Source organism: Panicum virgatum, chromosome 2N, assembly GCF_016808335.1.
Source record: "Panicum virgatum strain AP13 chromosome 2N, P.virgatum_v5, whole genome shotgun sequence".
Classification (NCBI taxonomy): domain Eukaryota; kingdom Viridiplantae; phylum Streptophyta; class Magnoliopsida; order Poales; family Poaceae; genus Panicum; species Panicum virgatum.
Window position 1 is genome coordinate 27,470,169 of NC_053146.1, and position 27,544 is coordinate 27,497,712.

Here is a 27,544-nt window from a genome sequence, read left to right on the forward strand (position 1 = left end):
ATCTTTTTGTAAATCAACTTGTAAAGGGGTACGACTTCTCCAGACTATATATATTTGAAGGCTAAAGTCGGTTGGGGTTGATCACAATCAATTCAATACAATTTGATTTTACTTTTTAATATAGAAACCCTAACTTTTCCAACTCTAATTCTGTACTTTATGCATCTCTACGACATTCGAGGGTGTTCTGAGTGGCCTGCCAATCTCAGAACCACCCTAGTGCCATCAGCACCGACGGGATCCTTCCTGGGTTAGTGATGCTAGGTCTTCGCAGTGCCTCTAAAGCAACCGAACGGACCGGTCTATGCAACTGGTCAGACTGGTCGGCGCTAATAAGGGGCTACAGGTGACGATCGTTACATTTCACGCATTCTAGCATATTCGTGTGTTGACTAGATTCGGGTCAACACGATGCCATCAATAATAATGAGACGTCCATAGTGCTCGATCTCGTGAATCTCAAGGTTTGTCGGTACTCAAGCCTATCAAAAATGCTCATAGTGCTTCCCTACTATGTTTAAAAAAATATCAAAAAGAATGCCGGTCGTTATAACAATCCCTTTTTACTGGAGACAACAACAGGCTGAATTCATTCACCAATTCTTGCAAATGACATCCTTCCCAAGAAAAAGCTCTGTACTACGAATTGATAAAAAAAATTATACCGACGACTTGCCATGCATGCATAATCTCAAATGAGTTGTCTACAAGCTTCTGGCCAGCATCTCCTGGTACCTCCGGTATGACTCCTGCTTCTCCAGCATGAACCTCTCATGACACCTCGCGATGAACCTCTCGGCAAGGTTGTCAATCTCGTTGCAACTATCAGCATCCTCCTCTTCATCATCGTCGTCTTCTATTTGACGCTCTTCGTCATGCCACTCAAGATACCTGGCAATCGGTTGCAGCTGCAGTTCAGCAGGGATCACCATGTTCCAGGTCGGGTCATAGTAGGAATAGTGTAACACAGCCTCATGCGGCTCCAGGACAGCCGTCCTCTCCGGCCACGACGACGATGATGGCGGGAGCAGGTCGAGGTGCATTTCGACACAGACGCCGCAAATGCAGGGCGGATCCTTGCTCCTGTTCCTCCGCTTCCGCTTGACGATCTTCCTCGTCAGCTCGACGGCGCCGGCCTTCTTGCTTAGAAGGTCGAGGAGCACCACCCTGGCGCCACCCAGCGCCGTGGCGACGCGGCCGACGACGTGCTTGGAGACGAAGGCACGGACGAGGCGCCTGATCCTGAGGATCTTGAGGAGGACCTTGGTTTGTGGCTGGCGCTGAGCTCTGAGCTTGAGATCGTTGGAGAGAGGGATGTGGAGTAGGTGGTCCTCCATGAGAGTGTTGAGCTTGCCAATTCTCATGTTGGTAGCTTTCGACTGCTGGCCTGGTCATTCATATATAGCGGGACAGGGACAATGCATATTGTTATTTTGATCCGGAGTATATTTTTTATGCTACTTGCATTGTTTTGTATATGGGCGTGAAAAGGGAGATACGAGGTTTATGTGTGAGCAATATATATGTTTGCGCAAAGTTGAACGGGCGAATGATTATTTGGTTGTTTTTCGTCTTCCTGCACGTATATTTGTGAATTTGGATTCGGATAAAAAATAATGAACTTTTTAGATATAACATGCTATCTCAAACAATTGGTATAGTATTCCGTCGAGGAAGCTTTGCTGTTCATGCTATCTAGGTGTTCAAACTGCCACGCTCACAAGTTTTTGGTGGATGAATATGTATGCACTTGTCCTTCACTTTTTTGAATTTTAGTATGGAGTGAGCCACTCTTCCAGTATTCTGATAATTCTGTTACTAAAATCAATGATAAAGATATCTGTTTGCCAGCAAAATCTAAAATTCCTATTCTTTGTAAAATAGTATATATTCTCCTTCTAGAACCACTTTTTCTTCTCTCTCACACACACTCAGCAACTGCTTTCGCTTTCTGTTATGTGATACAGAATTAAAAGGGATTCAGTTCTTTAATTAGTTTGAATGAACCAACCGGGAGGTTGCTCACTAGCTACTTTTTCACTCTCAAAAAGAAAAGGGAAGATCACAAAATGTGCTCCCAGTGGGAAAGGGGGCAATTTACTCGTACTCCTGGCCCAACTAACTTGGTCACCAGGACCAATCTTGACTAGAAAAACATGTATTAGAGAAGCCAATGCAAATGTATGTTCATGTTTCATGTACAGCTGCTTCTTATTCTGTGTTCATGCATAAGCTCAGACTTTGCAACATAAGCATTTTGCTTGATTAGTCTGTTCCTTATACCATATGCATATAAAAGGACTACTCTAATTGCAGAATTCCTTATGTTTTAGTATTGTCAGGAACATCATTAATTACCGATGGAATATGTTTAGACAAAACGTGGAGGTCGATCTTATCCTGTCCCCCACCCCAGCGTGCCGTACCCTATATGAGCAGACAGAAGTACACATTTTTGCTGGCATCCCTAAGGTTTTGCAAATAAACTTCGTTTTGTACTTCATGCATGCAAGATTCTTTTTGTAGCGTGAGTAGCGTGGATAAACCAAACAGGGCCGCCTTGTTTGTTTCATTTGTGCTACTCGCGCTACAAAAAGAATCTTATATGCATGGAGTACTAAACAAAATTTATTTGCAAAACCTTGTCACGAATGGGTGTAACTTTTCGCGACGAATCTAATGACGGTAATTAATCGATGATTGGCTACAGTAATGCTACAGTAACCAACCTCTAATCATGCGATCAAATACCTCATTAGATTCATCTCGCGAAGTAGTGCAGGGGTTGTGAAGTTAGTTTTGTAAACTAACTTTATTTAGTGGGATCGTATCTGGTGCAAACTATAACCTTTGTGAAAAACCGTGCAAACCATGGCAAAAAAAATTATCTAAATTCACCAAAAAAATCACAAATGTAGATGATATGATGATACACAACCTTATAAAATATTTTTACCAAACTCGACTTCGTTTGTGAGATATAAAAATAACAAATTTCTAACAAATCATTTGGACAGTTTTTTGGCTTGAAATTTGTTGTTTTTATATCTCACAAACGAAGTTGAGTTTGGATAAGATATTTTAAGATTGTATATCATCATATCATCTACATGTGTTATTTTTTTGGTGAATTTAGACGACTCTTTTGCCATGGTTTGCACGGATTTTCACGAATATGTGATTTGCACCAGATATGTTCCCTTATTTAGTACCCCAAATTATTGGTCAAAGTTTGTACTACTTGTGCTACTGCACAAACCAAACAGGCCTTCCTTGTTTGTTTTCCTTGCGCTACTCGCACTATAAAAAAGAATCTTTCATGCATTGAGTACTAAATAAAATTTATTTGCAAAATATTTTTAGAAATGGGTGTAACTTTGTGCGATAAATCTAATGACAGTAATTAATCGATGATCTGCTATAGTGATGCTACAGTAGCCATACTCTAATCGTGCGGTCAAAGACCTCGTTAGATTCATCTCGCGAAATAGCGCAGGGGTTGTGAAGTTAGTTTTATAAACTATTTTTATTTAATATTTTTAATTATTGGTCAAAGTTTGTGCTACTTATGCTATGCTATGGAACAAACCAAACAGGAGTCGTCACATCTCTGACCAGTGAGTATAGTGACTTGAGGTGATCACTTCTGTACACATGCTTTGTTAGCGAATTTGTGCTATCCAAGTGCACCTCAGCAGCTCGGTCAGACCACAGGTGCACCGTTATTTTTCCTTTTCGTTGGATTTGGAGAACACTACGGCATGCTACATTCAAACACATTAGACGCTATATATTCTGTGGCTTGCTGACATCATGCCCAAGCTATAATGTAATTAATTATATGCGAGCTCCACATATCAACAGGTTCACTCCGTGTTTCTGTCCAGCTCAGTACACCGTGTGGCTAAAACCGCTACGCAAAAGCAAATAAGGGAGCTAAGTAAACGATTTTTTTTTTAAGTTGGAGGGTTAAATTTATACCTAGTTTTATAGTTGATTAGCACTAGAAAGTGAAACTGGAAGTGCCCTAGTAATGCCTTACAGAGACGGTGGAATTTTTATTGTCAATCCGGCAAAGTGACACTAGTTGCCATGATGTGCTTACAGTTACAGAATATGTAGTGTTGTACTGAAGTCGCGAAAAGTAACATGGTATGTAGGCTTGTGTTGGTTAGAGTTGAGATATTAATTATTGGGTAGGGTTATGTTGGGCACACAAGTTTATTAGTTTAGGGTGGGGTTGGGTTGAGATCAGTTTTTTTATTTATTTTTGATACGGGAAGCTTTATTAATTTCAAGACTGTTACAAGGTGATACAACATTCTGAAATCTCTCCCCCCAGCCAGAAGGCACACAACCTAATGCAAACGACCAACAAAAAGTTCAAGGCACACTAATGACTATCCATCCGAAGATTAGATCGCCACCTGCACCAAATACTGAGAAATCGCTACAACTACCTCCTGGGAAGAAGACTTCTACAGGACAATCCAAGTACATAGCCAATGCGTAGTTAAAAATATAACTTGCAAAAAAGAAGAGTGTTTGTTTTCAAATATAAATGCATTTCTACATAGCCACAAAGATCAAAGGATCAAAGGTTTCAAGTCCGACTGAGTTCCACTAGCCAATGCCCAAAGATATCATCCGCACTGTGGGTCTAGGAAGTCCCCAAGCTGCATAAGCTGTATCCCAACCTAGATGAGCGAACTGACAATCAAAAACAGATGTTATATCGTTTCATTATCATGACAGAAACAACACTGCTCGTTACCTTGCCAGTTCAATTTGGCCAAATTATCTTTTGTTAGAATAACATCTTTTTGAAGGTACCAAAGGAAAACTTGGATCTCAAGAGGGGTTTTTAGTTTCCAATGGTGCTTGTTAGTATTGGGGATGTTCTGATGACTCAGACTAAGAAAATGTGATCTTACTAAAAATTCGCCCTTTTGACCTAATGTCCAAATAAATTCATTCTCCTCCTAACATAAAATGACAGTTGTAAGATGTAAAAGAAAATTATTCCACATCACTAACATGTCGCCAAAAAAATCCCTCTACTAGGATACTTAGGTGGACTCGCACTAAGTACTGCTTCCATCGTATCCTATTTCCCTCAGCAATGTTGTAAAGCTATAGATATTGTTCTCTTATTGGTGTATTTCTTAACCCGATATCTTCTCAAAATCTTACATGTGACCTGTCCTTAATCATGATAGTTCCAAATCAATGAAAGTCCCGTCACTAGTAGGGATGTGATCATTTGTGACGATTTTCTCGTGATGCTGGTTGCTGTCGTCACATAATAGATGTTTTCTGTGACAAAATTTTCGTATTCGTCACAATTTACAAGTGACAAAGAATTGACATGAAAATTAGTGACGAAAAAGAAAGTAACGTCATAGAACAACACAAGCAAATCGTCATTGATCGTGTTGATCGTGAGTTGCATTGTAGTGATGAATCATATTCGTCACAGATTAGATTTAATACCGTCATAGCTAGTTTGACTCGTTTCGCCCACGTAATGACTAAACATATTCGTCACAGATTAGTATTAGTAGTCGTGGTCCCGCTCCACACAGCTTGGCATTTGACAACGTCGGCCTTTTTTTGAGCAACAGTTGACGAACGTTTGCTGCACACAAAGCAGGCCGGGGTGATAGCTGGGCCAATCAGTGGGAAGCGGCCCGCACCAGATCAGAGCAGCGCGCGTCTGCGCTAGATGGCCGGGCCCATCAACGAAGAGGCCCAATATTGTCATAAAACGAGCTGGTCAAGCCCAGATCAGAGCAGCAGCGGCGCGCTGGTTTATTCGCGCAGGCAAAAAATTGCTCCATCGCGAGTTCGAACCCACGACCAGACGGTGCACAGGTGGGTGCGTTACCACTGGGGTAAGTCGGCTTTGTTAGTAAGGTTATATTTTTTTTATTTGTAAGTTTGCAACATTATATTTGTTAGCAGGGCCATTAATTGAATGGATCAGAGGTGATGGCCCCCTAAACATTTGATCGCACGACGCATCGGCCACCTAAACCTAAATATTGATCACGACAACGACGCGGCGGCACAGGCGTCCCACTACGTAATCGGCACCTGCGTCGCGTCTGCACCGAGTGTGGCGAGGGCAGAGCAGCACCTGGGGAGAGCAGCGCCTGGGACGCCTGGCGTGGGGAGAGCAGCGCCTGGGGAGAGCAGCGCCTGGGACGCGTATCGACAGCACAGCAGCGTCGATCGCAGAAAAGCAGCGCTGGCGCGGGCAGACTGCAAGGTTTGATTTAATTTCATTTTGAATTTTTGCATTAGTTCAATTTGCTTATGGAACAGACGACATAGCAGTGTTAATGTTAATTTTTTGTGAAAACAGATGGACAGAAGTTGGATTTTTGGGAAACAATTCTCAACTGCATATGTGAAAGGAGTTGAAGAGTTCATGAAATTTGTCAGCGATAGATACCCCGAAGACGCACCCATTCATTGTCCGTGTGTCCATTGTCTTAATCATGTTATACGACCTCAGACTGAAGTAGAAACCTATGTACACATTTATGGAATGTCAGCTACATACACCAGGTGGACTCATCATGGGGAGCCGGCAGATGCTGTAGTTGATGAGGGAATACATCAGGAGGTCGAAGGACATGATCATGACTTTGGCATACATGTGGATGTGGATGATGATGTTAACGATGATGATCATGGAGTACCAGAGATGATAGGTGAACTATATACAGCGGCAGAGGCTGATGGAGAAAAGCCAAGTTTTGGACGTGTTCTTGAAGATGCGAAGAAGTTGCTTAGCCCGGGTTCTAGGCATTCAAAATTTTCTTTTATGGTCAGGATGTTGTATATGAAGTCTCGTTATCGAATCAGCAATACAGGATTTACCGCAATGATGAAGTTGATGAGTTGCCAAAATCATATGATGAGGCCAAGAAATATCTTAAAGAATTGGGGCTTGCATATGAGAACATCCATGTGTGCAAGAACAATTGTGTGTTGTTCCGGAAGAAAAATGCTGAATTGAATGTGTGCCCAGTATGCAAGGAGTCTAGATGGAAAGATGAATCTGGGACGAAGCGGGTTCCACATAAGGTTTTGAGGCATTTCCCACTCTTGCCTAGGTTGAAAAGAATTTATGCTTCAAAACGCACTTCTGAGGAAACACAATGGCACAAGAAAGTGAGGAAGCCAGTTGAAAATGTGATGAGCCATCCAGCTGATGGGGAAGCATGGAAGGCATTCGATAGGAGGGAACCGTCTTTTGCAGATGATCTGAGGAACCTGAGGCTTGCCTTAGCTACCGATGGATTCAATCCATTTGGCAACATGAGTACCTAGTATAGTATGTGGCCAGTGCTTCTAACACCGCTGAATCTCCCACCATGGGAATGTGTGAATCCTGCAAACTGCTTTATGTGTTTACTGATCCCAGGTCCAAAATCTCCAGGAAAGGATTTTGATTTGTTCCTTGAGCCCCTAATCGAAGAACTGCTCAATTTATGGAAGGGTGTCAAGACCTACGATGCATGTACTGGGAAGAAGTTCGACCTTCGTGTCGCTGTGCTGTGGTGTATACATGATTATCCAGCGCTAGGCACGTTATCTAGGCGAACAACAAAAGGTTATTATGCATGTATTCATTGCGACAAGGATCCGTTGTCTCGGCGTATATGGAGCAATATATGCTACATTGGACATCATCATTACCTTCCAACGTCACATCAATGGCAGAACAGCTTGGCTTTCGATGGTAAGCGTGAAAAGAAAGGTGCGCCTGGCAAGTTTACTGTGGATGAGGTCGAACAGGAGCTAGAGAAGGTGAAAGATGTCAGGACAGGGAAGCAGCCTGACATTACTGGAAATAAAAGGAAGAGCAGTGACGGTCCAAAGATATATAGCCGCAAAGCTGGGTTGTGGAGATTGCCATATTGGAAACATTTGAAGCTTCCACATAATCTCGATGTGATGCACATAGAGAAGAATATATGTGAAAATATTCTTGGCACATTACTCAATATACTAGGCAAAACTAAGGACGCATAGAATGCAAGGCTAGATTTGTATGATATGGGCATAAGACATGAATTGCACTTACAAGAGGATGGCAACTCAGTCTGCAGGGCTCCACCTGCTCCATATGTGTTGGGGAAGGATCAGAAAGTCGAGTTTTGCAATTTTCTAAAAGGTATCAAGTTTCCTGATGGATATGCGGCTAACCTAGCAAGATACATAAGTGATGATGGCTCAAGGGTGGTTGGAAAGTTAAAAACTCATTCTTGCCACATACTAAAGGTATTCATCAAGCTTACCAAGAAATGAGAGTCTCCGCTTTTCCACTAGAAGGGAACTAAAGGTTTGGTCACAAGATACTTGTTGCGTAGAATCTGCTGTCATGTGCTATCTGTCTTTTTAACAGTCGGTACTATCATTTACTAAGTAGGACTGTGTTCTTTAACTCAAGATTATGTAGGCCTAGGCCACCTTTTTCCTTTGGTTGGCATATGATATTCCATTTGGCTAAATTGTATTTTCTTTTATGTTCATCACAGTAATCCAACTATTTTATGACCCTTTTGCGATCTTAATGAAGGACATCATATAGACATACACATTGGTAGACTACAAAGAACAAAATTGATTAAAGTTAAACGATCTCCAGTTGACATGTTTTTTCCTTTCCAACTACTGAGGTGTCGCTGCGGGAAATGTGCGACTACTAAACTACTCGATTGCTCGTTTGATGTGTGCTTGATCGGATATGGTATAGCATGCAGACTCGAGGATTTAGACTGGTTCAGGCCGAATGTGCCCTATGTCTAGTATGGGGGGTGGTGTTCTTGCTCTATTGCTCTCGAGCCCGGGTGCTCAAAGTTCAGAGGGGAGCTTACAAGCTGGTCAAGCAGTGTCGAACCTCTAGGAGTCCAACCCTTTCCTACGTGGGGGGATTTTCCTTTTATAGTTCAAGGTGGGGCCCCCATTTACATATATCTAGCGCTGTGTCTTGGCACCGTCGGGGTGTCCTTCGTTCTTGTCAGTCGTCGGGGCCCACCCGGTTGGTCGGGAATGGGCAGGCTTGATCTTGGCGATCTTCTTGGGCAAAGGATGATCCTGGCGATCTTCTTGGGCAATGGGTTGCCCTAGTGTTGTCCCATCCTGACTCAGTCAGGGCGGCCCGATCACTTGGATGATCGTTCGGGGGTCACCTCCGGTCTTGTCCGTCTGGGCCTACGTTCCCTATCTGCAGGGCTACCTCACGTCTCCCTTGCGTAGCTTCTGCCAATGGGGCGGCACACCCGGTGAGGGGGGCATTACCGAGGTTAGGCCAGGGGCATCCGGTCACGCTCGCTGGCATAATGAGGCGGTGCACAGAGGCAACCATCATTACCGTAGGGGAGGCGATGTCCGTCGATGCCCCCTCCTGTAGTGTCGCGGGGCCCGCGCGGGCGGCGCTGTCCCTTTGTCAGGGGGTCCAGTAGCCTATGCCTGTGCCGCAAGATAAGGAGAGCTGGCGCCGCGGAGCCTACACGTGGCCTGTCTTGGCCGACATGCCTATTAGGGGGAGCGGCATCCTTGGAGCGCACGCCCCGGGTCATCCGGCATGGCTTCGACCCAGAGCGCTAGGTCGGGGGGCTGCCACGTGTCCCGGTAGGTCGGGCTCCCGGGTTCGTTGGCTTAGGAGCGAAGGCAACTCCCCGCGTGGGTTAGTGGGCCATCCCATTCTCGGCCCAGTGAATCTGCTGGGCTTCCCTTCATACGAGTCAGGCCCGTCAGGGATCCCGGGTTTACACCACCGTCAGAGGCCCCCGAGTGGCTCTGTGATTTTAATAATTGCGGAGCCGCTGAACCCGGTCTTGATGACCCCTAACCGGGGCGTTCCATCCACCTGCCCGCGCTCTCTACTTTCGGCGTGCGCCAGCGATGGAGTGACGGGGTCTCGCCCGTCTTGGTTGCCGGCGGGAGCGTTAGTGCTGTGGAATCCCGAGGCCAGTCGTCGTGTCTCATCACCATGCCGTGGTCTCCTCGTTTTCCCCTCTGCTTGGGGCCACCTCCCATTGGTGGGTCGTGCGGCGATCGTGCCCCGAGTGGCACGGCGGTTGCTTGGCGAGCTGGCGCCGCCCCCATCGGCATTCAAGACGGGGTTCAGTTAGGTGAGGGCCTTTGGTGTGGTGATGTTTCTTTCAGAAATGACTACTCTGAACCAGACCCTGCGCCGCGATTTTGATCGACTGTGGTCGTCAGCCCAGGAGGTTTGTTCCTGCATCCTTGGCTCCTCGCCTTCGAGTCCTCTGCAGGATGATCTTCGGAGGGTTCCCAAGGAGCTGGCCGCGTTGACGGCTATAGCAGCTTACCACGGGGCTTCGACTGCATTGAGCGCTGTGGTGCTACGACATCCGGAGCTAGATTTGGCAGGTCTTGAGGATGATCTCTCTGCCGGGAAGCCGTACGACGATGTTCTTGTGGTGGCCAGGAGGCTAGAACCCATTGCCAGCGAGGTTGCATGGGGTCTGACCTTTGCGGTGGTGAGGAGATTCCGGCGTGCAGAGCAGGAGTTGGATGTGAGCGGTGGGAGCGCCGGAGCCATGGCGGATGCGTCGTCAACCGGCGGGTCTGCCGCTCCTTACTCGAGTGTGGATCCATTGTTGCAAAAATAAATGATATATTAGTTCTCGTTTTATGTGGGATTGCTAGTGAGGGAAAGGGTATCTTGTGCTTCGTGGTCAAAGTAAATTTCTATTTTTCCTAAAAGAAGTCTATTGTTCTCTTTTCCGCTTGCTCATGAATGTTTTTGGCCCTCTACACTCCTTTCTTTCGGAATTGTGTGCAGATCGTAGGCTGCGATGTATAGCCGGGAGCTAGCCCAGAGGCATCATTCGCTAGTCGCCGTAGATCGTTACACGGATCCGATTGATCGGATAGTTCGGAAAAAACGCTTGAGTAGGATGGAAAACATGCGAATTAGTAGAAAGAGTTGTGTGTCGTGTGACTACAGAAAGAGACCGGTGTGCGCATGCTGCGCAGTCCGTCCCTAGTGAGGCCCCTGAGCGCATTGGCCTGAGAGTGCTCAGGGCGAGGGGCCGTAGAGGCGAAAAACAACAGAAAGTAGAATGGTCGAAGACCATGGTCTGGCCCCATAGCGCTCCGAGCCAAACGTGGATGGGTCGGGGCACTAGAACCTAGAGAGCTTGTGTGTTGTAGGTAGGTAAAAATTATAGGTGTCTGGCCCCCGAGTGATTCCGGGCCGGAAGTGCCCGGGTCGGGATGCCGGGTGAGTGCACTATGTTGTGCGGGGCGAAAAAATCGACAGGTGTCAGGCTCCCGAGTGCTCCGAGCCGGGAGTGGCCGGGTCGGGGCACTTGGACTGAGCCTCTAGTGCTTCTTACGGGAAGAAATGCCGTAACTGTTCTATGTTCCAAGAGTTGGTTAGAATGTTACCGTCGGAGTCTTTTAGCTTATAGGTGCCGGGCCGTATCACCTCTGCAATGCTGTAAGGTCCTTCCCATAGCGGCGAGAGCTTGTGCTTGTCCTTCGTCGACAAGACCCATCGCAGGACCAGATCTCCGACCTGCATCGTCCTCTCCTGTATGTGCCTCTCGTGGTACCTGCGTAAAGTTTGTTGGTGTAACACCCGGTTTACAAAAGGACATAAACCGAGCAATCATATACGTGCCAGGATCAAGTCACATGTATATACAACAGAATGAACAATATTTCACAGCACATACCACGTAAAAAGATATAATAAAGTGTAATACAAATGTTATTTATTACATTAATGAAAAATATCTGATACAGAGTATGCGGAAACGTAAAACATGTACAAAACTGAGCAGGGCGCCATAGGGACGTCGACTGGGAGACGACCGCCTAGAAGTCCTCGTACTCCTGGTAGCTCTGCGTGAACTCCGTGTCGCCGGGAACAGAGTAGCAGTAGGGTATCCCCAAAGAGAACAAGAGGAAAAGAGTAGAGTAGGCAAGAGTGAATACACAACTTGTACTCAACAAGTATAACACAAACTATGAGGCTCTAAGGTTGGCTGACTCAACTGCATTAGCTTTTAAGTCTTGGCAAAGTTTTATTAGAGCTATTTACTACAAGTTGATGAAATTACCATAACCCAGTTACATAGTAATTAATCAAAATTAATTATGAAGCTACTGAGAACCAAACCAAACCAAACCACCCGGGGAACCACCTTAATCAAAAGGATATAACCCCACTAATCAAAAGGACAATCTGGGCCGCTCATAACCATGAGCACGGCTAGTATACCAGTTTTACACTCAGCAGAGGTTGCACATCTTTACCCACAAGTCATGAGTTACACTAGTTGTTCATCACACTTCCTTAGGTGAGATGACTAGCAAACACACTACGAGGCCGTTACAAAGAATCTCGTTGGTAAGGCATAACTGCAAAGGGTACTGGATTAGCAACTATGGAGCAGGTCTAGTGGGCGTCAAGCACACAATACAGACGAGGCCACTCAGTACAAGGGCCATATAAGCTTACCACCCTTGCCCCGCAGTTAAGTTACTCCAAACCAAAAAGACCTAATTAGTAAGACAAGACCATCCCATTCCAGTCTTGTGGTAGCGCTATTGTCCCAGGTTGTCGCTCTATGAACCGGTCCTTAGGGAGAGTGGCCAACCAAGCACTAAGCACCATGCTAGCCCCCTAAACCATGTTTCTATAAAAAACAAGTTTTAATGAGACGTGAGCCACTCATGCACACAGCACAGAGGGCCACTCTCAGAATTAAGTTGCATATACCATTAATCAAATTAAAAAGGACCAAGTGTGTTATAGCGCGGCACCAAGTCCTTAAAATGCAGTATGAAATGGTATTTAAAGGTGATAGGATGTTCATGTTATACTTGCCTTCCTCAAACTGCTCCTGCTGCTCAAAGTGTCCCGCGGAAGCTGGCTCCTGGTACTCCTCCGACTGATCAACGTCTACTCACGATCGCAATGCCAAAACAAATCCAGCATATACACATGCAAACAAAAGAAAACTCTAAAAAACAGTACATCATTACAAAAAAACAGCAAACAAAACTAGGCTAAAACTATTCTACGTGTTACAATGATCGTGTGGACATAAAGAACACCTAAAACGGAGCTAGAACGCGAAATCTAGGGCTAAAACAAGGTTTAAGGACTAAACTGCGAGAAAACTAAGGTTCCAGGGGCTTCTGCGCAAAAACTAGGGACTAAAACATAATTAAACCTTAGATCTTGGGTCTAACATGCAAAAAGACAGGGGCTGGACGGCGGGTTCGAAAACTGGAAAGTTCAGGGGCCTAAACGCTAAAAACAGGACTGATCTGGAATTATTTTTGAACTGCAGTGGACCGCGGGTTAATTCCCGAAAAGTCCAGGGGCTCTTTAACAAAAAAACCAGGCCGAACCGGTACGCGCGGATCTGATCCGTTGGATCGAGATCTGAAGGCTAGGGTTTGATGGATCCTAGATCTAATCTGGGATGTTCACGCAGATCGGACAGCTCGCGTGCGTTGCGAGCGCTGGGGAACAGCGCTGGTCGCCGGAGCTGGGTTCCCGCGGTGGCGCTTCACCGGGGACTTGCCGGAGTTCGCCGAACTAGCATCCCCGGGGTCGAATCGAGCTGCGGTTTGGCCAGGGAGCACGCCCGTGGCATGCGTAAACCACCTAGGCGTTAACGAAGGGCTGCATCAGCCGGAGCGGACGGCCGGCGGTGACAGGCGGCTCGGGTTCGCCGGCGTACCGCGTTAGCGCGATTCCGGCCCTGTTTGGCTCGGGTTTTTTTTTTGGCACTGGCAGCATCTATTCAACACGGCTAAACTACACCGAGGCCTAGCGCGGGCTACGGCACAGCAGAGCGGCGGGTCGACCATGGCGCGGCGGTGGCGGAGTGCCGGCGTGGGTGTTCCGGCCTCAACAACTAGCGCAAAAGAAGAGGGAGGTCGTGGGGATGCTCACCAAGCCCTGGAAATGGAAGGAGAGTCGGTGCAGAGGGGTCGACGGCGAGGTCCGGGAGGCGGGTTGTGGCGGAGCTCGCGGAGGAGGTCGAAGCAGGTGTGCTCTGGGCCGGCTGATCCACCAAGGAGGTCCGTGCAGGCCCTGTGGAGGTGTACAGGGGGTCAGCGTGGCCGGAGGATCGCCGGCGCCGTGGAATCGCTCGGAATCGAGCTCACCTGCGGCGGTGGTGTCGGGGGAAATTCCAGCGCTAGGGAGTCTGCGCTCGATGACCAGAAGTTTGGTGAGGTCTCTGACGTCGAGGCGGGGCTTCTGCGGTGCTTGGCAGGGCCTGGGAGGCAGTGGTGTGGCCGGTCTGCGGTGGCGCAGGGAGGTCTACGCTGCGGGCTAGGCGGGCACTGGCAAGCTAGGGTTTTGGGCGTCTGCGGTGGTGAGGTGCGACGCAAGGGGCCCGAGGATCCTATTTAACGGGCGGAGGATCCTAGGCGTCCGTGCCTAGGATGGAAGGCTCGCCGGGGATCTCAGCGTTGCTGCTGCGGGGACGGCGAGCGTGCGCGGGCTGAGGGCGAGCTGGGCCGCACGCTGGGCTGAGGAGATCGGGCCGAGGAAGAGCTGGGCTAAACGGGCACAGAACAGGCCGATGGGGAGAAAGATCGGGCCGCGGGAAAGGAGGCTTGGACCAGGTCTGCTGGGCTGCCTGGGTTGGGCTGGCTCGCGGGTTGGGTTGGGTTTCTGATTTCCTGTTTCCCTTTCTCCTTTTCTATTTCTTTTGCAAACTTCACTCAAATCTATTTGAATTCAAAAGATATTTGAATTCAAACTCCTATGCACTCAACCAAATAAAAACTTATGCACCAGCATGAATGCATAAACAAGTTTAAACCTAGAAAAACTTTAATTACTTGTGAAAGAAAATTAAATTAAATGCAGGGCTAAACATAATAAACCTTAGAAATTTAAATAAAGCCAATTAAATTTATTATAAAAGCTGAAATTTAAATTAGGGTGTTACAAACCCTACCCCCTTATAGGAATCTCGTCCCCGAGATTCAGCTGGACTGGCTAGCAAAGAGATCTGGATATGTCTTCCTCAGCTCATCTTCTCGCTCCCATGTAGCCTCCGCTTCACTGTGATGACTCCACTGAACTCTGCACATCTTGATGCGCTTGTTCCGGGTAACTCTCTCTGATGTCTCCAGAATCTTCACCGGATGCTCAGTATAGGTCAGATCTGCCTACACATCTAACCCATCCAGTGGTGCCTGCTCCTCAGGTACTCACAGACATTTTCTCAACTGAGAGATATGGAAGACATCATGTACTCCAGAGAGATCAGTGGGCAACTCTAGGCGATAAGCAACCTCGCCTTTCTTCTCCAGCACTCTGAATGGACCAATGTACCTTGGTGCTAATTTCCCCTTTATATTAAACCTGCGGATCCCCCACATTGGTGACACCTTCAAGTACACATAATCGTTCACCTTGAAGGTTAGGTCCCTTCGTCGACCGTCCGCATAGCTTTTCTGGCGAGATTGTGCGATCCTCAAATTTTCCCGCACTACCTGTAACAGCTGCTCTACATCCTCAATAATCTCAGGTCCGAACACCTGCTTTTCTCCAATCTGATCCCAATACAGAGGAGTCCTGCACTTCCGCCCATACAATGCCTCAAAGGGGGACTTCTTCAGACTGGCCTGGTAGCTGTTGTTATACGAAAACTCAGCATACGGCAGGCACTTATCCCAACTGGTACCATACTGAATGGCACACGCTCTCAGCATATCCTCCAATACTTGGTTGGTTCTCTTGTCTGCCCTTCTGTCTGAGGATGATAGGCGGTACGGAAACGCAGCTTCGTATCCAGTGAATCATGGAGCTGCTCCCAGAACCGTGAAGTGAACTGTGATCCTCTGTCAGAAATAATCTTCTTAGGAATACCATGCAGACATACTGTCCGGGAGATATACAACTCTGCCAGTCGAGCACCAGAGTAAGTAGTCTTCACCGGAATGAAGTGAGCGACCTTCGTCAGGCGATCCACTACTACCCAAATGGTGGAGTTATTCCCCTGCTGAGTACGAGGCAATCCCACTATGAAATCCATCGTGATCTCTTCCCATTTCCACTCGGGAATCTTCAACGGCTGCAACAAACCAGCTGGCCTTTGATGTTCTGCCTTCACATGTCGACATGTGTCACAGATGGCCACATACTCGGCGACTGAACGCTTCATCCCAGGCCACCAGAAACGCTCCTTAAGATCATAGTACATCTTAGTACTGCCCGCATGAATAGTGTAAGCCGTATCATGAGCCTCACTCAGAATCAACTTCCTGAGATCATTCCCCTCTGGCACACAAATCCTGTTCTTGTACCACAAAGTTCCCTGATCATCCTCTCTGAAATGAGGAGCCTTGACTTTCTTGAGCAACTCCCGGATCTCCTGAAGCTTCTCATCATGACTTCGATGCTGTCTGATGCCTCAAGGGTGGGTTCGGCTTCGAATGATGCACTCGAAGTATGATGCATGAAACCCAAGCTCAACTTCTCGAACTCCTCGCATAACTCCTGAGGCATCTGGAAAGCCACGGCCATGCTGACATAGCTCCTCCTACTCAGAGCGTCTGCCACAACATTGGCCTTACCCTGATGATAGTGAATCTCCATGTCATAATCCTTTACTAGCTCTAGCCTTCATCTCTGCCGCATATTCAGCTCATTCTGCGTGAAAATATACTTGAGGCTCTTATGATCAGTGTAGATATCACACTGCTGCCCGAATAAGTAATGCCCCCAAATCTTCAGGGCATGCACAACTGCGGCTAACTCAAGATCATGAGTGGGATAATTCAGCTCATGCCGGCGCAACTACCGTGAAGCATAAGCAATCACTCTGCCCTCCTGCATTAGAACACAACCGAGACCATCCTTCGAAGCATCCCAATAGTCTGTGAACCTCTTGCCCTGGTCTGGCAGAGTAAGGACTAGCGCCGTAGTCAACCTCTTCAACTCATCAAAGGCCATCTGACGCTCATCAGTCCATATGAAATCCACACTCTTCTCTAGCAAAGAAGTCAAGGGCTTCGCGATCTGGGAGAAATTCTCAATAAACCTCCAATAATATCCTGCTAAGCCCAAGAATGATCGAATTTCCTTCACCGACTGCGGTGTCTTCCACTCGAGCACATCCTTCACCTTGCTCGGATCAACTGCAATGCCTCCCTTGGAGATGATATGACCGAGGAAAGGAACTTTGTCAATCCAGAACTCTCACTTGCTGAACTTGGCATACAGCTGATGCTCCCTCAATCTCTACAACACGAGCTTCAGATGAACTTCATGCTCTGCCTTTGACTTGGAATAGATCAGGATATCATCAATAAAGATAACCACAAAGGTATAAAGATAATCCATGAAAACCTTGTTCATCAGATGCATGAAGAAAGCCGGGGCATTAGTCAAGCCGAAAGACATGACCGTGTACTCATACAGCCCTTACTTGCAGGTGAATGCTGTCTTCGGAATATCCTCGGGATGAATCCTCAGCTGATGATAACCATAACGCAGATCAATCTTCGAGAACACACAAGCACCCTGAAGCTGATCAAAGGTATCCTCAATATGGGGGCAGTGGATGCTTGTTCTTGATGGTAACTGCGTTCAGATCCCGATGATCAATGCACATTCTCTTCGAACCGTCCTTCTTCTCCACTAACAACACCGGAAAAGCCCAAGGAGAAAAGCTGCGGTGGATATAGCCCTTGGCTAGCAACTCATCTATAGTCTTCTTAACTTCCTCATGCTCTACAGGTGTCATACGATAGGGCCGCTTCGCAATAGGAGCTGTGCCAGGCAAGAGATCAATAGAAAACTCAATGTCGCGATTAGGCGGCATACCTGGCAAATCATCCGGAAAGACATCCGGGAATTCAGATACCACGCGAATACCATCCGTGGGTCTAGCCTCCATCTGATGAAGAAATCCAGAATTCTCCGTACCACTAACTGTCACCTCTTGGCCATCAGATGCTGACAGGTGAATTCTCCGCTGATCACAATCAATACGGACTCCCCATCTGGTAAGGGTCTCCATGCCCAAAATCACATCTATTCCCGAGGAGTCAATGACTATCAAACCAGTACGGAACTCTACCCCTTGTGATAATACTAACTCTGGAGCATATAGAGCATGTATGTATCTAGCCCCCAGGCGAGGTAACTACCATAGTTGTCCTCATACAAGAAACTGGTATATGATGCTTCTCGGCGAATGACTTGGTAATGAAAGAATGAGTAGCACCGGTATCGAAAAGCACTGTAGCGGGGTGAGAGTTGACCATGAACATACTAATAACCACGTTAGGAGCCTTGGCCACTGACTCGGCCGTCACGTGGTTTACCTGGCCCTGTGCTGGCGCCCTGGGCCGAACTGGGCGCCCCTACTGTCCCGCCTGCGCCTTCCGGGGGAAAGTGTTGGCGTAGTGCCCCGGCTGGCCGCAGTGATAGCACGCTCGAGGGGGTGCTGTAGCTTGCTGTCCGGCAGGAGGAGCTACCTGCTGTGGAGCCTGAGGTGCCAGTGGAGCTGGTGGAGCGGCACGAGCCGGAGGTGCTGGAAACCTCTGGCCCTGGCCCGCCTGCTGCTGCTATCGTGGCGGGTACTGCTGCAGCCGCTGCTGGTACTACTGAGGTGGCCGGTACTGCTGCTGCTACTGGGGTGGCTGGAACCGGGGACGGGTGTTGCTGCCGGAAGCAACTGGAGTGATCTTCCACTTCTTATCCTCCATCTCCCGGTGCTTGCGCTCCGTGTTGAGTGCGCTATCAACCAGATGGTTAAAGTCGTCGAAGCGGAGGTTGAGTAGCGCGTACTGGATGTAGTCCTCAAGACCCTCCATGAAGTGCTCCTGCTTGTCGCGGTCATCCGCGACCTCGGCAGGGGCGTAGCGAGCAAGCTGAAGGAAGCGATCACGGTACTCCGTGACCGTCATAGTCCCCTGAAGTGAAAAAGAAAGATGTATGATGAAGGATTAGCTTAGCTTTTCCTGTCTCAAAAAGATAGAACAAGGGAGATCTTAGCTCAAAAGAAAATGCTGAAGAATTATATCTTGGTTTACCTGCTTAAGCGCAAGGAACTCCTTCTTCTTCGTCTTCATTACGCCGGCTGGGATGTGGTGGCTGCGGAACCGCTCCCGGAATTGGATCTAGGTGAAAGCCTCGCGGTCCTGAATCCTGTGGGACTCCCACCAGTCCAAAGCTTCCCCTCGCAGCTGCCCTGCTGCGTACAGGACACGCTCCCGATCATCGCACTGGGCAATGTCTAGCTGGCGCTCCACTGCGCGAAGCCAGTCGTCTGCTTGGAGTGGGTCAGACATGTGGGAGAACATCGGCGGGTGACCCCTCAGGAACTCCGCGCGCCTATCGCGAGCCTGCGGTGGTGGAGGAGGCGGAGGCTGCGCGTGAACCTGCTACAGTGCCTGAACAGTGTTGTTCAGGGTCGCCATCATCTGCATCTGGAGCTGGAAGAACTGCTACGGAGTCAAGGGTGGAGGCATCGGCAACGGCTGGTCAAAACCCTAGTTGTTCTGCCCCTGCTGCTGGCTAGAACTGGTGCGCCTGGTGTTCACCATCTGATTTCAAAAAAAGATTCATGAGCAAAGATATTACGGAAATAATTTCAGACGGATATGATATCTTTCTGCAAGAAAACTTAGGCAGGATAAAGTAGACAGGATAGAGTGCATGGTTTTAACCCCAACGATCTAACTCATTTTATTAATTAATTAAACTTTAACTTTAAGAGCTGAATGTCATTAAGCAAATTTAACTACTAAGCTATGCAATCAACCAAAGATCGAAATCAAACATTTGCATAATAACAAGCATTCAAAATTTCATACTTTAGTCGAGTTTAACACAGCACTCGACTAACACAACACGTCGTAGAACGTTCTATCGTGCTATTATAAAATGTCATTTAGCTTACTCCTATGATGGTCGGTCAACTTACTTCAGGCCAAAATCTACGGAAACTAATTCTATAGAGAAAAATCAAGGCAAGACGAGTAAAAATCTTAGAATTCAAGGAATATAATAGCAAAATAGTTTTTAGCAGACAAGGCTAGAGAGAAAAAGACCTAAAACTCGACCAGTTCTATGTAGGCTTTTGTCCTACAATCGATATGGCTCTAATACCACTCTATAACACCCAGTTTACAAAAGGACATAAACCGAGCAATCATATACGTGCCAGGATCAAGTCACACGTATATACAGTAGAATAAACAATATATCACAGCACATACCACGTAAAAATATATAATAAAGCGTAATACGAATGTTATTTATTACATTAATGATAAATGTCTGATATAGAGTATGCGGAAGCGTAAAATATGTACGAAACTGAGCAGGGCGCCATAGGGACGTCGACTGGGAGACGACCGCCTAGAAGTCCTCGTACTCCTGATAGCTCTGCGTGAACTCCTCCGCGTCGCCGGGAACTGGGCAGCAGTAGGTTATCCCCAAAGAGAACAAGAGGAAAAGAGTAGAGTAGGCAAGAGTGAGTACACAACTTGTACTCAACAAGTATAACACAAACTATGAGGCTCTAAGGTTGGCTGACTCAACTGCATTAACTTTTAAGTCTTGGCAAAGTTTTATTAGAGCTATTTACTACAAGTTGATGAAATTACCATAACCCAGTTACATAGTAATTAATCAAAATTAATTATGAAGCTACTGAGAACGAAACCAATCCAAACCACACAGGAAACCACCTTAATCAAAAGGAGATAACCCCACTAATCAAAAGGAGGATCTGGGCCGCTCATAACCGTGAGCACGGCTAGAATACCAATTTTACACTCAGTAGAGGTTGCACATCTTTACCCACAAGTCGTGAGTTACACTAGTTGTTCGTCACACTTCCTTAGGTGAGATGACTAGCAAACACACTACGAGGACATTACAAAGAATCTCGTTGGTAAGGCGTAACAGCGAAGGGTACTGGATTAGCAGCTATGGAGCAGGTATAGTGGGTGTCAAGCACACAATACAGACGAGGCCACTCAGTACGAGGGCCATAGAATCTTACCACCCTTGCACCGCAGTTAAGTTACTCCAAACCAAGAAGACCTAATTAGTAAGCCAAGACCATCCCATTCCAGTCTTGTGGTAGCGCTATTGTCCCAGGTTGTCGCTCTATGAACCGGTCCTTAGGGAGAGTGGCCAAGCAAGCACTAAGCACCGTGCTGGCCCCCTAAACCATGTTTCTATAAAAAAACAAGTTTTAACGAGACGTCAGCCACTCAAGCACACAGCACAGAGGGCCACTCTCAGAATTAAGTTGCATATACCATTAATCAAATTAAAAAGGACCAAGTGTGTTATAGCGCGGCACCTAGCACAACTAACCAAAATGCAACCCAAAGGATATATATATATATATAAAGGATATAAAGTGGCTAGGAAAGTCCTTATAGGCATACAGTATTAAAATGCAGTATGAAATGGTATTTAAAGGTGATAGGATGTTCATGTTATACTTGCCTTCCTCAAACTGCTCCTGCTGCTCAAAGTGTCCCGCGGAAGCTGGCTCCTGGTACTCCTCTGACTGATCAACGTCTACTCACGATCGCAACGCCAAAACAAGTCCAGCATATACACATGCAAACAAAAGCAAACTCTAAGAAACAATACATCATTACATAAAAACAGCAAACAAAACTAGGCTAAAACTATTCTACGCATTACAACGATCGCGTGGACATAAAGAACACCTAAAACGGAGCTAGAACGCGAAATCTAGGGCTAAAACAAGGTTTAAGGACTAAACTGCGAGATAACTAAGGTTCCAGGGGCTTCTGCGCAAAAACTAGGGACTAAAATGTAATTAAACCTTATATCTAGCGTCTAACGTGCAAAAAGACAGGGGCTGGACGGCGGGTCTGGAATTATTTTTGAACTGCAGTGGACCGCAGGTTAATTCCCGAAAAGTCCAGGGGCTCTTTAACAAAAAGGCCAGGTCGAACCGGTACGCGCGGATCTGATCCGTTGGATCGAGATCTGAGGGCCAGGGTTTGATGGATCCTAGATCTAATCTGGGACGTTCACGCAGATCGGATGGCAAGCGTGTGTTGCGAACGCGAGGGAACAGCGCAGGTCACCGAAGCTGGGTTCCCGAGGCGGCGCTTCACCGGGGACTCACCGGAGTTCGCCGAACTGGCGTCCCCGTGGTCGAATCGAGCTGCGGTTTGGCCAGGGAGCACGCCAGTGGCATGCGTAAACCACCTAGGCGCTCAGGAAGGGGCTGCATCGGCCGGAGCGGACGACCGGCAGTGACAAGCGGCTCGGGTTCGCCGGCGTACCGTGTTAACGCGATTCCGGCCCCGTTTGGCTCAGGTTTTTTTGGCACTGGCAGTATCTACTCAACACGGCTAAACTACACCGAGGCCTAGCACGGGCTACGGCACAGCAGAGCGGTGGGTCGACCATGGCGCGGCGGCGGCGGAGCGCCGGCGTGGGTGTTCTGGCCTCTAGAACAACCTACGGGCCTCAACAACTACCGCAAAAGAAGAGGGAGGTCGTGGGGATGCTCACCAAGCCCTGGAAACGGAAGGAGAGCTGGTGCAGAGGGGTCAACGGCGAGGTCTGGGCGGCGGGTCGTGGCGGAGCTCGCGGAGGAGGTCGAAGCAGGGGTGCTCCGGGCCGGCTGATCCACCAGGGAGGTCCGTGCGGTGCCTGTGGAGGTGTACAGGGGTCAGCGTGGCTGGAGGATCGCCGGCGACGTGGAATCACTCGGAATCGAGCTCACCAGTGGCGGCGGTGTCGGGGGAAATTCCGGCGCTGTGGAGGCTGCGCTCGATCACCAGAAGCTTGGTGAGGTCTCTGACGTCGAGGCGGGGCTCCTGTGGTGCTTGGCAGGGCCCGGGAAGCGGTGTCATGGCCGGTCTGTGGCAGCGCAGGGAGGTCTGCGCGGCGGGCGCTGGCAAGCTAGGGTTTGGGGCGTCTGCGGTGGCGAGGTGCGATGCAGGGGGCCGGGGATCCTATTTAACGGGCGGAGGATCCTAGGCATGCATGCCCAAGATGGAAGGCTCGCCGGGGATCTCGGCGGTGATGCTGGGCGGTCGTTGCACGAGGTAGACGGGGGAGCTGATGCGCGGGCCTGCTGTGGCAGCGACACAGAGCGGGGACAGCGAGCGCGCGGGGGCTGAGGGCGAGCTGGGCTGCACGCGGGGCTGAGGAGGTCGGGCCGGGGAAGAGCTGGGCTGAACGGGTGCAGAACAGGCCGAGGGGGAGAAAGATCGGGCCGCGGGAAAGGAGGCATGGACTGGGTCTGCTGGGCTGCCTGGGTTGGGCCGGCTCGCAGGTTGGGTTGGGTTTCTGATTTCATGTTTCCCTTTCTCCTTTTCTATTTCTTTTCCAAACTTCACTCAAATCTATTTGAATTCAAACTCCTATGCACTCAACCAAATAAAACTTATCCACCAGCATTAATGCATAAACAAGTTTAAACCAAGAAAAAATTTAATTACTTGTGAAAGAAAATTAAATTAAATGTAGGGCTAGGCATAATAAACCTTAGAAATTTAAATAAAGCCAATTAAATTTATTATAAAAGCTAAAATTTAAATTAGGGTGTTACAGTTGGTAACGGGCTGATCGGTGTAGCATTGCTAGCCTTGCTTCCTCTAAGACTACCATGGCGTCCCTCTGGGCTTCGGCTGCCGTTTCTGGGTCAAAGGCTTTGACTCTTGGCGCACCGTAGTCCAGATCGGAAGGCAGCATGGCCTGTGGACCGGTTAGGTGTGTTTCGCAAGCTCCAGAGCACTACCGGCAGCTCTTCCACCCAGCGACCCACGGATTTTTTGAGCATGTCAAAAATGCGCGGTTTGAGCCCTTGGAGGATTAGGCCGTGAGCTCTTTCTACTTTCCCATTTGTGCGCGGGTGTTCGACCGATGCCCAGTCGATCCGGATCCCATATCCTTTCGCGAACTCTTAGAAGTAATGACCTGTGAAGTTGGTCCCGTTGTCGGTGATGATGGAGTTGGGCACGCCGAATCTATAAACGATGTCCAGGAAGAACTTTACGGCCTCCTTAAAGTCGATTGTGATTATCGGTTTTGCCTCTATCCATTTTGTGAACTTGTCGATTGCGACAAGTAGGTGGGTGAACCCTCCTGGTGCCTTTTTGAGTGGCCCGACCATGTCTAGACCCCATACAGCAAATGGCCATGTTATGGGAATGGTCTTAAGGGCTTGAGCTGGCAGGTGGGTTTGTTTTGCGTAGAATTGGCAGCCTTTGCATGCTCGGACGATTTCTTCCGCATTGCGCAGTGCTGTTGGCCAGTAGAATCCTTGTCGGAAAGCTTTTCCGATCAGGGAGCGTGGTGCAACAAGGTGTCCGCAGATCCCAGCGTGTATCTCGAGAAGGAGCTCCTAACCCTAGGCAATGGGGATGCATTTCATGAGAATGCCAATTTCTGAGGGGCTGCGTTTATAGAGCTCGCTGTCGATTACGGCGAAGGTTTGGGCTCGTCGGGCAACCCGGCGGGCTGCGTTGCGTTCCTGGGGGAGGACTTCATGGAGGAGATAAGCCAATAGGTCCGCTCTCCAATCTGCATTGTCTGCCTGGCTTGGGTCGGGTTGGCCTGTTGCTAAGCAGAATGGCCCCCGGGTATTTGGTCGGGGGCTGGGTCGGAGGGAGAGTGCTCTGTTTTTTCTGCATGCCCTGTTTCCTCTGTTTTTGCCCTGTCTGTGGCCGGCTGCTTCTCTCGTGCTGACGGCGGATTCAGGTCGTTGACAAAAACGCCATTGGGCGCCGGCTTGTGCTCGGCGGCCATCTTTGCGAGGGCGTCCGCATCGGGGTTTTGCTTCCATGGGATAAGGTGGAGCTCCATACCCCGGAATCTCCCTTCTTGATTGCAGACTTCCTGGCAGTATGCGTCCATGAGAGGGCTCTCACAGTTAGAGTTCTTCATGACCTGGTCGATTACCAGCTTGGAGTCGCCATAGACGTACAGGCGGGTTGCCCCGATGTCGATGGCTATGCGGAGGCCGCTGATGAGCGCCTCATACTCGGTGATGTTTTTTGATGCGAGGAAGTGGAGGCGGACTACGTACTAGAACTTGCCTCCTTCTAGGGAGAATAGGATGACCCCGGCCCCCGCGCCGGGTCCCATGACCGACCCATCGAAGTAGAGGGTCCAGTACTCGTGAGAGATTTCTAGGGTCGGAGCTTGAACTTCCGTCCACTCGGCGATGAAGTCAGCCAGGGCCTGAGACTTTGTCGCCGTGCGTGGCACGAGATTGACGTCGTAGCCCATCAGCTCGACTGCCCATTTGCATATCCGCCCCACGACGTCGCGGTTGCGAACAACCTCTCCGAGTGGGAACGAGTTGATGACCGACACCTCATGCTCGGTGAAGTAGTGTTGCAGCTTCTTGGCCGCCATGATGACGGCGTAGATGAGTTTTTGTGTCTGCGGGTACCATGACTTGGTGTCAGTCAGTACTTCGCTGACGAAATACATGGGACATTGGACTTTGAGGGCGTGTCCCTGTTCTTCCCTTTCAACTACCAGAGCGGCACTGACCACATGGTTAGTGGCTGCCAGGTAAAGCAAAAGGGGTTCGTAGGGATCCGGTACCACGAGCACTGGTGGAGAGGATAAGAGAGTCTTGAGGTGGTCGAGGGCCGCCTGTGCCTTCTCCGTCCAGACAAAGGTGTCGGATTTCTTAAGGAGTTCGTACAGCGGCAGGCCTCGCTCCCCCAGTCGGGCGATGAACTGGCTGAACACTGCTAGGCACCTGGTTAACCTCTGGATGCCCTTGACTCCCCGGATAGGTCCCATGTTGGTGATAGCCGCAATTTTGTCGTGGTTGGCTTCGATGCCACGCTTGGACACCATGTACCCGAGGAGTTTGCCCTTAGGCACGCCGAATGTGCATTTCTCGGGGTTCAGTTTGATGTTGAACCTCTTGAGATTTGCGAACGTGGTGCTCAAGGTGGCGACTAGGTCATTCGTGTGAGGCGTCTTGATGACGATGTCATCAACGTAAACCGCGACCGTCGCCCGAGGCGGATCCGGTCGGTCGGGGTCGATCGGCGGGTTGATCTGGTCGGAGAAGCAGGCTTGCATGCATCGCTGGCATGTTGCCCCTGCATTCTTAAGACCGAATGGCATTGATACGTAACAGTATGAGCTGAACGGCGTGATGAAGGATGTCGCGAGCTGATCGGATTCCTTCATCGCTATCTGGTGATAGTCCGAGTAAGTGTCTAGAAAGGATAAGATCTCGCATCCAGAAGTGGAGTCAATTATCTGATCTATCCTAAGCAAAGGAAAAGGGTCTTTGGGGCAAACCTTGTTTAGTCTGGTGTAATCGACACACATCGTCCATTGACCAGTTTTCTTTTTTACAAGGACTGGGTTAGAGAGCCAATTGGAGTGGTAGACATCTTTTATGAAGCCAGCGGCTAACAACTTAGCAATTTGTTCTCCTATGGCTCTACGCTTCTCGTCGTCGAAGCGGCGCAGGCGTTGTTGGACGGGCTTGGATCCCGACAAAATGTGGAGCTCGTGCTCCGTGACCTCCCTTTGGATGCCCGGCATGTCGGACGGCTTCCAAGCAAAAGTGTTCTTGTTGGCGCGGAGGAAGTCGACGAGCGCGTGTTCCTATTTGGCCGACAGCTGGGAGCCGATCCGCACCGTCTAGGTTGGGTCAGCGTCGTCGACCACGACCGACTTGGTCTCATCAGTTGAGTTGAAGGCCGGAGCCTGGATGGGCTTGCCAGGGTCGGGACGGCACTCGAGAGTGGTGGCGCGAAGCTAGCCAAGCTCAGCCGATTTTGCCGCAGTGGTGGCGAGGTCGAAGTACTCGCGGCTGCTGACGTAGGCCTGCTCGAAGGAGCCGCTCACCGTGATGACCCCATTCGGGCCCGGCAACTTGAGCTTGAGATAGGTTTAGTTGGGCACCACCATGAACTTGGCGTAGGCGGTGCGCCCGAGAATGGCGTGGTACGCCCCCTTCCAGTCCGCCACCTCAAACATGAGGGTCTCGGTGCAGAAGTTGGCTTTGCTGCCGAAAGTGATCGGAAAGTCGATGTTGCCGACTGGGTAAGCCTTCATACCCGGCAAGATGCCGTAGAAGGGGAAGAGGGAGGCCCGTAGGCAGGCTCGCGGGATCCCCATGGCTTCCAGGGTGTCGATGTAGAGGATGTTGAGGCTGCTGCCCCCATCCATCAGCACATTGGACATGCGCATGTTGCTGACGACGTGGTCGACGACGAGAGGGTAGCTCCCAGGTCGAGGGATGCTGACCGGGTGGTCATCCTGATCGAAAATGATGGGCGTGGACGCCCACCTCAACTTTTTAGGAATTGAACTCACGGCAGCACATACCTCGCAGAGCCGCACCTTCTGCAGTCGCTTGGAAGATTCGTCCTCCAGGCCGCCGATGATGACCAAGCACCGGTTCACGTCCGGGAACTCTCCTTCTGCCAGCTTCTCTTTGTCCTGGTCGGTGTCGGACCGCTTGTCGCAGTTGTCGTCGTCGGTCTTGGCTATCCTGCGAAGGAAGCGCTT

The 27,544-nt window shown here is 49.0% G+C and overlaps 1 protein-coding gene across 1 annotated transcript; it reads right to left on the reverse strand.

Moving 5' to 3' along the window:
* Window positions 1-704: 704 nt before the first annotated feature.
* LOC120662515 lies at window positions 705-22,899 on the reverse strand. Its single transcript, XM_039941648.1, has 2 exons — window positions 22,770-22,899; window positions 705-1,387 (listed from the first exon to the last, which is right to left on the reverse strand). Exons 1-2 carry the CDS (start codon window positions 22,897-22,899, stop codon window positions 705-707), a joined length of 813 nt encoding a protein of 270 aa, XP_039797582.1.
* Window positions 22,900-27,544: the final 4,645 nt, after the last annotated feature.